The sequence below is a fragment of the Limulus polyphemus genome, unplaced genomic scaffold (genome assembly GCF_000517525.1).
Source record: "Limulus polyphemus unplaced genomic scaffold, Limulus_polyphemus-2.1.2 Scaffold2116, whole genome shotgun sequence".
Classification (NCBI taxonomy): Eukaryota; Metazoa; Arthropoda; class Merostomata; order Xiphosura; family Limulidae; genus Limulus; species Limulus polyphemus.
Window position 1 is genome coordinate 86,181 of NW_013667726.1, and position 13,407 is coordinate 99,587.

Genomic DNA, 13,407 nt, shown 5'->3' on the forward strand with positions numbered 1-13,407 from the left:
GATAACATTGTTTACACTAGAATTATGATTTTTTTTTTTTAAATTACTAGTTGTTATTAATAGTACTTATAAAAGTGTATACTCCATTTGAAATTGTCACCTCAGTGAAATTGGTTGAAACCATTGTTTGGTTTTTGAGTTATGTAATAAACAAGCAAAAGAAAGAAGAACAGGAAATTCAAACTTTTTGCTATGATAATTACAGACATTCCAAGAACTTGTGACTCAGTCATTACATAGATATTATTATAAAAGGAAACATTATATAGTATTGTAAAGTTATGATGACCTATTGGTAAAATATTTAAAATACCATTTGAAAATACAATCCGAGTCATCCCTACATAGGCAGTACTACTGCTTGCCTGATTATAACTTCTTTATGCTATGCTGACTGTTTAACAAATTACTAAGTTTCATATTGATTTAATTAACTAATCACTTTAGGAGAAAACAATAAAAATTACTTTTATATATGTACGTAATGTAATTAATATGCAGATTGCTAACAGTGTTGTGTAATACTCAGGTAATGGAGATGGTATCGGGTTTTGGTCCACTTATATATGCTGGTATTTTTGCTGCTACATTATCTTCAGCACTTACAAGCCTGGTTAGTGCTCCAAAAGTGTTTCAGGTATGTGCATAGTGTTGATCTGGTTGAGATTATATAAATTTGAGCTTTTTTGTCTTAAATAAAATTTAATATTCACTGAGAGGTGAAATTGGTCTTTTATTTACTCCCAAAGTTTTAAAACTCAGAATAACGTTTTGATCCTATTATGGCCCTTGGTGCAGACCCATCCTTACCCATAAATAGTTAAGGTACTAGGTGCTGTACAGTCCAGGATTATAGTTATTTACAAGTTGAAAAAAATTAACAAATATACAATTGACATGTTTGATTTAATTAATGTGGTACAGTATGTCTGTGTTTTACACATACACACACATGTGTGTGTGTGTATAGCACTTGTTTTTACAAAAAGTTCTGGTGAAATAATCTGCATAGAATAATTAAGTTATAATTATATTTAATCTTTTACAAGTTGCATCTTTTGTTTAACTAATTATTTAGATTTTACATCTTGTGTGCTTTTCTTATTCATATCAAAATAACTATTTGTGAATTTACAAATTACTTTTTTCTCCCTAATAATACTTGCTTTTGATCACATTATAATAGAATTTGTGTAATTTGTTCTTATAGGCCTTGTGCAGAGATAAAATTTTTCCAAAAATTGAATATTTTGGTAAAGGCTTTGGGAAGAATGGTGAGCCACGTCGAGCATATATATTAGCCTTTGCAATAGCATTAGCATGTGTAGTAATAGGTAGGTCATTCTAATCATACTTTTGTGCTTTTTTGGAATACATTTACTTTATTTTAAAAGAAATTTTTGTGGTTTTTAAAAAGCCATATCAAAATACTGCAAGATCTGTACTTTACCATTGTATATTTTTTAAAGGTCATACCTTGAGATACTTATCTTCACACTTGAAATGTTTGTTTTTCTACCTTTACCATGTCTATTATTAAAAGTGCCAGTTTTACATACCCTCTTCAGTCTTGCGTAAAGCTCTCACAGAAATGTGAAGTCTTGCTGCATTTGTTTGTGTGGGGTATCTTTGACATGCTAGAACTTTGATTTCTACACTAGTCATGCAGTACTTCACTTATGGGAGTCATAACTGGACACACACTGCTGCTACTGGTCATAGTTTGTCTGCCTATATCTTTATAGGCTTTATACTGGTATGACACTGTCTGATTGATTGAATGAAAACTGATCACAGTGAAAGTATCAACGCAAGGCTACTCTGGTGCAGTTCATTCTCACACAATTAAATGGTGGAATTCCCTGCATTTTATATCCGAATTATTTACCTTTCCATAATTATTTCCAATACTGTGGGTGTTAAACATATCATTTGTTTCACAATTACTTACATTGTGATACACCATTGCATGTAGCATAACTAACACTTCATACACAACACAATAATGTAACAGCAGCAGTGAAACTTCATGCTGTATATACCAAACTTACAGATATTGAAGTTTCATTAGACATTAAATGTTTCTTGCAAAAGAAACGTTGTACTGCAATACTGTGATCTAGGGCTGTTTTTTGTTCTGTTTTTTGAATAATAAATTTGCTCAAAAACTGATTCTTGGATATCTAAACTTCTCTCATTAAAAATTCTGCTGTAGAAAGTGATTCATATTTAAAATTATACTGTTTCTAAGCCTTCAGTAAAATACCACATTTTGTAAGTTACTAAAGTTATAATTTATAAATGTATTGTAATCTTAATGAAACCAAATACCGTGAATTATTTGTTGACACTGTAGAGAATTTTACTTTGTTATAATACATTAAAAGTATTAAATCAATTTTGAGACCATTAACCATAATGAAAATGAAGTTGTTGCTTGCATAAAATTATTTGTGTCTATGTGTATATGGAAACACACACACCATGGTCTGGTATATATAAATCAGTTATTGTTCACAAAATGTTGGCATTTTTAGATATCTTTGGAATTATCTTTAACTGAAGTTGATAATTTTAAGACCAGTACAATGTGAACTTGTTATTTGCTCAGCTCTCACGCATGTTCATATCTCTGAGTTGTTCCTCATGCCTGGCTGTTTGTGCTGTTCTTTGGATGAGGTAAATGTTTTATAAAGGACAATCAAATGCATCCCCAGATGAGCTATATATTTTTAATTTGCATGCTTATTGATATGAAATGAGGTAGGTGCTGCTCAACACTGTGCATTGAGGATGCATAGATGTGAAATTTAACATTGAATAAAACATCTAAAAATAATAAATTAGCTGTGTGAATATGAAAGGAGAAATAAGACTAAATTTTCACTAAGTTTCTTTTCATTGGTATTTCTTGTAGCTGAGATTGCATGTAAAAATACAGATTACAACAAAATATATAACTAAATATTATATGTTTGTCACACTAGCAATAAAAAAATTGACACCTGCTGTGATACACTCTTATCATGCTAAAGCTTAATTATATTATAATAAGCAGCAAAATGCAGCTAAATGACTGACATGCTTGAGTTATTATAGTTTGACACTGACATTATAATAAAGTTGTGTTTTTTCAGGGAATGCTCCTACTGAGAAATATAAAAGCAGAAACTGTTCAATCAATTTGATATGTAAACATATTTTATCTAAAATTCTGATATGATTTATAGCTTAAAATGTTATTTTTCTGTACTAAAATAACTATAATAATCACTTCATAAGTATTGATAGATTAAATTACTTTAAGATTTTAACTGTAATTTCTTATTTTCAATGAATGGTGTTTTATTTTTTGTATTTTTCTTGAAGACATGTTAATGATCTTGTACTTGTTAACCATTAACTAACAACACTAATATTGGAAAGAAATGAAAGAGATGAAGAAGCTAGTTTAGGATCAGCTAGCACCAGTAATTCAATATTATATACATGGATTGTATTTTATATATTTTTTCTGATACAGCACTGTGCTTCAGTAGAGCTTAGGTGAACTAAATGCCATTGCACCAATAATCTCCAACTTCTTTCTTGCGGCCTACTGTTTGATCAACTTCTCTTGTTTTCATTCATCTTTTGTCAGATCTCCAGGTAAGGGTTTTTATTTTCACACATTACTCCATTCCACCAAATTTGGGTATGGTTATATCTCCAGAACTGTTTTATGTAAAATGATTTATCAGTGAGAAATCATTTATAGGTGTATTGAGTAAAAGAAAAAAAAAAAGAAATCTAATAAATTGTTTAATTTCTCTAGGCATATAGTGATGTTTTTTGTATCGATTGAACAAATAAATTTGTTTTAAATCCATGTTGCTAAGAGCCAACATGGTAATTTTCCACCAACTGGCAGGATTCCACCTTTTAGACCATTATTGGAGAGATCTCTTGATTCGCGTCGGATGAGGACCAAAATCAAGGGGTGTGTGTAGTATTGTAATATTTGACTGACTCCTTATTAGTAAGTAGAATGCAGGGGGAGGGGGCAAATCTGGATTATGTTGCTCTTTCTGTATTCCAGACATACCATATTTGCAGTTGACCTGACTATCATAGTATCCAATCAATGACAAATGAGTTTATGTAAAGATAGTCGAGTATTAGTAAAATGAACTTCTGTTGTTTAACCTATGTGATGACATGCATCTCATGTCATTTTTATAAATACAGTGGGTACTAGCATTATTTCAAAGGTGGTAGAAAAAACATGCATTTAAGATTAAAAACTAAGAAAGAATTATGCCAAACATTAATGATTAGAGTAGAGTTAAAAGAGCTTAAAAAGGTGTTTTTGGCTTGGCTTATAAATTGGAAATAATTAATTTTTGTTTCCAATTTCAGCCTTAAATTTTTTGTAAATTTCTTAAATGTAGTGACTTCAGTGGATTCTTCCCTCCCTCTCCTTGCCATCACTATACACCACCCCAACTTTTTCAGCCTTCTTTCTCCTTGCCATTCTGATTTGTGTAAGAGGAATAACATCAAAGAATAATTAAAGTGTGTTATACAAAAATGACTAAGTGTTGGAAGCAATTAAAAAAATAATTTGCTACACAAATTTATATATATATATCATTATTTTCAAATTTCTTCTCTTTCTGTTGTTTGCTTAGTAATTCAGAGTATAATATATTAAACTTAATGGTAATAACCTGAGTAAAGAATGCTCTAACTGGCCCTACTAGATTTTTTTTCACTATTAACATATACTTATTGATTTATCCTTTTATATTGAATTCATTGTTTGTTATAAAGTACCAACTTTCTTCCTGCTCCAGGATTTCGTCCAGCTTTCAAGTATTATAATAAGTGGGTGAGTTTACTAGCAGCAATATTGTGTGTGGCTGTCATGTTCATTATCAACTGGTGGACAGCTTTGATTACATATGCAATTATATTGGCTTTGTATATTTATATTCATCACAGAAAACCTGGTAAGTGATGTGAAATCCCACTTTTATTGGTGTTTAATAGGCTTTTTATGTGTGATGTATTTTGATAATGTAAATGTGATGGATTCATTTTAGTTGTTGATTTTACCAAGTCAAAACATTCAGCTTAAAAGAAATAATAATAATTTAAATCAAATTCAGGTCTTTAATTTGTGTATAATACATTTATTGTTATTTGATCCTTCATTGTTGATATGTAAGTAATTTTAACAAGTGATATATGAATAATTACAGATGCAAATTGGGGTTCCTCCACACAGGCTCAGACTTATAAGTCAGCTTTAAGTTCTGTTATCAAGTTAAATCGAGTTGAAGAGCATGTTAAGAATTATAGGTGAGTATATTATAAATTAAAAGAATAACTGTATTTTAGTTTAGGTTTTGTATTATACAAAGATAAAATACATGATATTGAACCATTTTCCAGGCCCCAGATTCTGTTACTGACTGGGCATCCCAATAGCAGACCCCCTCTGGTGGATTTTACATACGGTATCTGTAAACATCTTAGCCTACTTGTATGTGGAAACATTCATAGGGTGAGTTTATTGATAGTAAAATTTTGTAGTTGATATTTTTAAAAGTAAGTTTATTTTCCATAACAGTCAATTAGTTAATTTTAGTAGGAATATTATATACTAAGTTAAAAGTATTTCATTTGTTGTATTTTTATTCTAAAATGAAACATAAATACCAGATGCCAAAGAGCAAAGTATAATAATTACAGTATTTCATTAGGGTTCCGTGACTCAGCGAGTCCGTAATGCACTGAGTAAACAGGCTATGTGCTGGTTACAAGAAAGAAAAATCAAAGGTTTTTATGCTTTAGTCGAAGAAGACGATTTCTCACATGGAGTGAGGTCTTTAGTACAGGCAAGTATCATTCTAAGATTCTTTGTTAGTTATTACCAGTAGTAATGCTCTTTCAACAGATAAATAAGGCCAATAGAGTCAACCCCTTCAATCTATCAAAGAATTACTCCTCATATATTTGTAGAGTTGAACTTTTAGCATAGGCTGTAGTGTCTGACTAAATCAGAACCTGTAGAATAGACCACGATGTCCAGCTGAGACAGTACCTTCGGTATAGATCATGATGATGGACTGAAGCAAAAGACTTTTACAAGTATTTTTATAGTACTCTAACACAAATATCTTTGCCACAGTCATTTACACTTGAGTGTATTCATTAGAACAAACAAGTACTTCAACTTCTTAAACAGGTTTTTCATTGTACAAAACTTGAGCCAATGTTTCCATTTATAAACGTTATATTTTAAGATCTGTGCAAGAACTCAGCTAACAGATGTTTCTGTATATAAAAGCTAACTTCAACTTCTGTATTTTTCAGCATATAAGTTGATGTGAAGTACAAGTCAAACAGGTTAAATTTCTCATTTTTTCAACCTTCACTCGTATATAAGCTGAAGTGGAGTATAAGATGAGGATAGATCAAGTATGGTATGGGTATGTTGTTTACTGTAGGCCAGCAGAAAGAATATGGTAGGAAATGTGAAGAAATTTGAAAATAGCAAAAGTTAGCCAAAAAATGGAGAATATAAAATATAACGAGTTTAAATTTTTTTATTACATACATAAAACAACAACAAATGAAAGACATAATCAAACTTCTGACAACTGTGAAATTGTCTAAGTATTTAATTACCAGTAATAATTAGACCATTTAAGTATGATTTTCATTACCAAGTACACATTTGATCACCACAGATAATTACTCAACATCAGAAACCATCAAATTTCCCATCTTCTGTGTCTGAATAGAAGATAACCACAAAGTCAGGGGACATACTAGGTGCAATGTTCTCCTTGTCATCTTTTCCTTTACTTTCTATAGTTCATTGTAATGTCAGATGTTAATGATACTTCATCCATGTTGATTATATCAGGTGCCTCTGCATTATCTTCATTTGCACAAATAAGCAGAAGTTGCTCATCTTTTCTTCGAAGTGTGCAGGCAGTTTCTGAGATATTGTTGTGCATGCCTGACACACAGTCCTTTCTCTCACATGAATTGAAAATACCAGAATGGATGGATCTCCTTAAAAGCTGTCAACTCCTAAGTCAGTAGCAATTTGTTTCACCTTCATTTTAAGTTAAACAGTATTTAGTCCACAACATGTTGAGTTAAGACATATTCTTCTAATATTGTCCATCTAGCCTTGCATCCACAATTTGCCTTCTTAGATTTCTTTGTTGTGTTTAGACTTGCACTGGTTTCAGACAAATTTTTCACTGACACTGTACTTATAATGAGTGACTATCTTCCCTCCATTTTCCTTTACAAATTTCACAACCTCCAGCTGGCCTACCACTGTGTAGGATTTATGGGACTTAATAAGATGAGTTTTTTTTGTTTTTTTTTACATGTAATGATGATTGAAAAGGATCAAGAGGGTGTGGGCTTGGTTGGTTGGTTGGTTAATTAAGCATGCTTCATTGAGCAGATTACATCTTCACAACTACAAAAACTCATATTTATTTTATGAAACTTTGAGAAATTTTTATGACTAATCCTAAGATAAATCAATGTAGTGTATAAGTTGAGGCTCAGGCAAACCATAAAAAAGTGTTCTCTTACACTCCAAAAAATACAGTATACTTTGTTTTTAGTGAAAAAAAGTATGTCTTCTACAATTTGATTCTCTGAGGTGAAAGGTATTTCTCCTAGTAATAGTTATTCCATGGAAGTGTGCATGTTATGAGAGTTGATAACTCCAAGAATCTTTAAATATTTAATACAAGCATGCATCTCCATCAAAATTGTGTATTAAAGTGTAGTCGTATAAATCTCTATTAAAGTTGGGCCTTGGATCGGACAAGTTTCTATTGTAAAAACATAACTATGGATTAAGTGTAAGTCTTCTTCTTATGCTAATATTTTGTACTTTGTTGGAAAGTTTAAAATATTTTACTTTACAATGAGATGTGTATTTTGTATATTCTTCAGCTTGTAGGACTTGGAAAATTACGACCTAATATGTTAATGATGGGATACAAACATAACTGGCAAGTGTGTGATGAAAAAGAAGTTTTGGAGTATTTCAATGTTATTCAGTAAGTCAACATTAATTACATCAATTTTAAAAATAGTAAAATATTTGTTTGGTATTTCGAATATCTGATATTTGAATAAATGATCAAGTATTCTGAAGTGTTAACAACCATGCAAGTTGTATTTCACACTTTGAATAAACTTTACACAAGATGATAGTGATAATACTTCCAAATATTTAAATCTATAGATCATATCTTTTACTAGCTGATTGGTCAATTAAATTACTTTGTAATATGCAAGACTGATAGATAATTTCATTTCTGGTTGAGTGTAATATATTTATAAAAACTTTTTTGTCTTAATTACTGCTTTTTATCATACTACAAGGCAATGGAATATAAAATTAAGTTTTTGAAACATTATCTATTTTATTTATAGAACAATTTGTACTTTATTTATTCATAACTTAAACCTATTCGTGTTTTGAATGTTTTCTATAACTGTTTGTTAATAATCAATAAAAAACTTTTTTCAGTCAAGTTTTTGATATGCATTTGTCTTTGGGTATTCTTCGGCTCCAAGAAGGATTGGATTATTCTGAATATATTGATACTGAAGATCTTGGACTAATTGAGCAGAATGCAATAGTAGCTGCAAGCAGTGAACCAGTAGTGTTTGAACAAAACCTCTCGGATGGAGATTTTTCTCGAAATATGTTTAGGTTGTCCCAAGGTAACAAAGATTCTTAAAATTTACAAAAAATAAAAGTAAAAATATTTGTACATGCAAACAGCAAGCTGCATAGTGTAGTAATTTCAGAACAAGAGTAACTATAGAGATGAAACTATTAAAGTACTCTATTGCCATTTATTCACAGAAACTTAATGGCAATTAATAAATGAATAAACAAACTTTAAATTTTCTATTACTATTTATTCCAAAACCTCTCCTCTCACACTGTAGCTTTATCCCGGCAAAAGGTTCTCTTCTTTGCCCATCTAAACAATGATATGAATTCCACCTCACTTGCTCCAGTCTTTATATCCCACTATATTGCCCCTAGTAATTTTAATCTTGTGACTCTCTCCACCTACATCAATGTGCCCTCTATAGTCAATTTGTATATAAGCTCCTCGATTATTCTTTCTTATTCACTTCTCCATGGCAAAAGTTATGAAGATGGTCCTGTGTGTTTACTACAGGTTTCTCTTCAGCACTAATACTACATTTGCAACATATCCTTTTGAATTATTTTATATCTTTTTTCATGTGGTTTGAGTTTGTTTATTTTCTTGATTTTATGACAAAAAAAATGTGGAGATGTTTTTTCTAATGTGAATACTCACGTTGACATCTCGGACACAGTCGCCTGATGCCACTCTTCTACCACCTCCTGATTCTAACATTACTTGGGTGTTAAGGAGAACATACAATTCCTTATACACAGATCGGTAGAGTCTTGTATGCAGTCTGATTTTTATTCCTCTTGTTGGATCTGAGACTGAGTTTGTGGGAGATCAAGGGTGGACTAGTGAGAAGTTAGACTATTTTTCCATCACCTTCCTTTGCTCAGACAGCTACTCGTGAACCTTGGATGAACATCCTGCATCTTGCACCATTTGTTACAACTAGTATGCCTTGATTTTAATGTTTTGAATATTTCTTTTATGGCTTATGAATCTTCACCTTCTTTATTGAGAGAAACTAGTTTGTCTCATTACCTGGTCCTTCCACCTTTGCCAGACATTGCAGTGCATACAAGGAGATTTGCAGATCATTTGTTGCAGGGGGCTGCCATGCCTTGTCCTCCTCATTTATTGGATCATCATGCCTTGGTTTTCCATCACCTGGTAAACTCTTATTTGGACTCTCAGAGGTTAGACCCTCTACTTCCTATTTGAGGCTCTAGACAAGTTGCTTTTGTTCATCTTAAACAATGTCAGTTTTCCAGAATTTGTCTGACAGTTACAACAGTTTTCCCTTTTTCATCATTTTTGCAATCGTTTTCTGAGGCCTATCATAGGTCCTCTGCTCAAATTAAGGAGGATCTTAATAATTCATTGACTTCCACTTTGGTCAGATTATAGGCTTCTGCTCTTTTCTTGGTATCTTGATTGGTTTTTTGCTGGAATCTTTGAAAGAGAGATTCCTTATTGGAGAGAGTTCACCTTCCTGCATTGGCCCTTAGGGATTTAAAAGAAGGTCATTTTCTCAATCTATTTTTTCAGGAATTCCAGAATCTAGGGAATCTTGAGTAGATGTGGCCTGTCTCCTTTCTTCATTTTCTACACTGGCTTCTTCTTGCCCCTTCCTGCCATTTGGCAGAACTATGCATTCAAACTCTGGCATCAGAAGCTGCAAGAGCTGAGTGTGTTATCAAAAAAGAGAAGACTATTCTTTCTCCCACACAGTACCTCATACATTTAGGAGTGTTTTTCAATTCCAGACTCTGCTGGTGTCAGTCTTCTCCTCTGCTCCTTCAGGCCATGGAACACAAAGTTTTTCAAATACATTTGTTTCCTTCTCCTCCAGCATGCACAGTTCTATCTCTTTTGGGGATGTGGGCATCATTGGAATCGCTCCTTCCTTTAGGTTGGGCCCACATGAGGGCTCTTCATTGGTCATTATGGAACCAGTGAAACATTTGCATGGATGTGCTGGATTGTCCAGTGAGACTGTCAGATTCCAGTCTGCTGGATCTCAGCTGGTTGTTGAACAGGGAGAACCTAACTGTAGGTGTCTGTCTACCACCATCACAGTAGGAGATATATCTGTTCACAGATGCTTCTTTTCAGGGCTGGGGTGCTTGTATAGACAATGTGGAATTCAAAGAACTTTGGACTATAGAGGAAACTTCTCTCCACATCATTCTCTTAACTTTTAGCAGCTCAACGAGATATGACTCAGGGTCTCAAATTGTTGTGAGGGAAGGTTGTAATGCTTCATTCGGACAATTCTATAGTCATCTTGTCCTTTTCATAGCAAGGGAGCACTCACTCCAGATCTTTTTGTTTTTGAACAGTGGATCTTCTCCTTTGGGCACACAAACACCAGATCATTCTCCTTGGTTGTTATGTTTAAGGGGTAATGAATCTAGTGGTAAACCAGTTAGCTCGTCCCAACAGAGATCTTCTTACAGAATGGATGCTTCTTCAAGTTTTTCCTTGGATCTGCTCTTGTCTTTGGACACCACAGACCAAGGCTTTTGCCACACATTGAAATACTCAGCTCCTGTCCTTCTGGTCTCCACTACCTCACCCTCTGGTTTGGGAGTAGATGCTCTCAGCCAGGATTGGGCAGGGTCTTCGTCCTTATGCTTTTCTTCAGATTCATCTTCTCTCCAAGGTTCTGTCACTTATTTTATCCATGTCCTGTCAGTTTCTTCTGGTGGCACCATATTGACCAGATTAGCCCTGGTTTCCACTCCTCCAGTATCTTCAGGAGTGTCAACCTATTCCCCATCCTCCCTGACCATCTCTCTTATGTCAGCCTCGGTCAGACATTTTTTATCCAGTGGTTGGTGCTATTCAACTTCATGCCTGGCTTTTATGTGGTCTATTGCACAACATCAGTGATTGACATCTTGAGTGGTGTCCTTATTAACTCTACAAATACGGGCTCGGTGGGATCCACCCAGCTCATAACCACAAAAGTATCCATGAGTGTAATTGCACTGTAGTTTTTGACAATGTATATGTACCTTTACAAAATTTTGCTCATTCTAAGTAAACATTACAAGCCTTTCATACACAAAAAATCAGATTTTTAAATTCAGTATTAAGATATTTTTATTAAATATTTACTCGTGAAGTTTTTCATCCGGAATGTTGACTATCCAATGTGCAAAGTAATTTTGATTTTAAGATTACAAATACTTTTCTTTAACTGAAAATTGTCAAGTTTCATTTGCTTAATCTCTATATTCATCTAGGTAATCATCAAACGTTTTTTTGAGTAAAACTTTATATTTAATCTGTTATTTAATCAATGCTAACTCTATATGGTATTGGTCGATTTGAATGACCATCATAACCATCATTAAAAGAATTGGAAAATCAATCTAAACTATCTTTTCTTTTTTTTTTTTTAGAATAACTGCAAATTGTAACAAGAAACCACAAATGTTTATTCTAAATAGTTTAAATCTCACAAAATTATACATCTAATTATATTAAGTAATTTTTGTTTTATTGACCTTTAAATTGTGTTTGACTAAAAATACCCCGACACAAGTTGAAAATTACATGATGCACGTGCAGCTCACGTTACCATATCAAATAGCGTAACACACAAGCTGTTGGTGCGTATACCCCATGAAGATTTTTATTCTTCTTCTGTCATTATCTTACCTAATAAGTTTATATTTTTTACATTTTAGCTACTTTTATAATAATAAATGGTGAAAACAAATGAGAAATAGAAACCTCATAATTAAATATCAAACATTTTTATTTTCAGTAAAGCTTTATATTTTATCTGTTATTTTCTTTATTGTAACATTATACTTGATTCTCCAGGTTATAGGTAAGTAATCAAATTATAACGAAAATAAAGGTTGCAAATGCAAAACAAAATGTATGATATTGTTAGCATTTATTACAAAATTACAAAGTACTTATGGTCAGAGTTTAAACTTCTCACCTTTTTACACTTATTTTCTGTAGTTATTTTTTTGCAAGCAGATGGCTTAGAAACTGAAGAAAGAAATTAATAGTACTGTCTGTCCTTTTTAGTATGGACAATGAAGCTACAAAGTAAATCTCGTGAGATTTTCTTTTAATCTTTTTCCACCTATTTCCTATGTTAATTTTACTGTTAGCAGCTGAAGTAAAAACCTGTCAAATATAAAGCAATGAATCACTGTTCCTGTTCAGGTGTTACTGTACTTTGAATACTTTGACACCATCAATATCAAATAAACTTTTACAGCACAGTTCCCAGAACTTCTCTGCTTTGAAAACACAGTGGGGTAGGATTTATCAACTTATTGACAGTATAATGGTTACAATGAGAATTGTGTAAAGTATAAAATTCATATGCTTTGCTTTGTAGAAAGTCTGGGCTGATCCAATAAACTTGGGTGGTTGGGATTTAGTGGTAATATAGGTGTGAAAGTGCTTATGTACATCGTGTTTTCCATTTTAACATGTTTACACAGTAACCAATAAATGGATAGTTTTCAGGTACAATAAGGTTTTGGCTACCATATGTTACATAATGTGTGTGTGTGTGTGTGTGTGTGTGTAGTATATATATATATATATATATTATTATTATTATTATTATTATTATTTATTTTACTTAATTAAATAATTATTTATTATTTGTTTATTTTACTTAAAACTATAAGTAAAAGTAAATAACAAATAGTTTAGGAAAACA

At 32.2% G+C, this 13,407-nt stretch overlaps 1 protein-coding gene across 2 annotated transcripts in view; it reads left to right on the plus strand.

Moving 5' to 3' along the window:
* LOC106465993 (solute carrier family 12 member 2-like) overlaps window positions 1-13,407 on the plus strand; it is a 95,417-nt gene that overhangs the window by 60,919 nt on the left and 21,091 nt on the right. For both annotated transcript variants that reach the window (XM_022393960.1, XM_022393961.1), the window contains exons 10-18: window positions 530-637; window positions 1,211-1,334; window positions 3,547-3,648; window positions 4,836-4,991; window positions 5,244-5,343; window positions 5,437-5,548; window positions 5,748-5,882; window positions 7,978-8,084; window positions 8,561-8,757. In XM_022393960.1, the coding sequence (XP_022249668.1) occupies window positions 530-637; window positions 1,211-1,334; window positions 3,547-3,648; window positions 4,836-4,991; window positions 5,244-5,343; window positions 5,437-5,548; window positions 5,748-5,882; window positions 7,978-8,084; window positions 8,561-8,757 (1,141 nt within the window). The remainder of the gene's footprint in view (window positions 1-529; window positions 638-1,210; window positions 1,335-3,546; window positions 3,649-4,835; window positions 4,992-5,243; window positions 5,344-5,436; window positions 5,549-5,747; window positions 5,883-7,977; window positions 8,085-8,560; window positions 8,758-13,407) is intronic.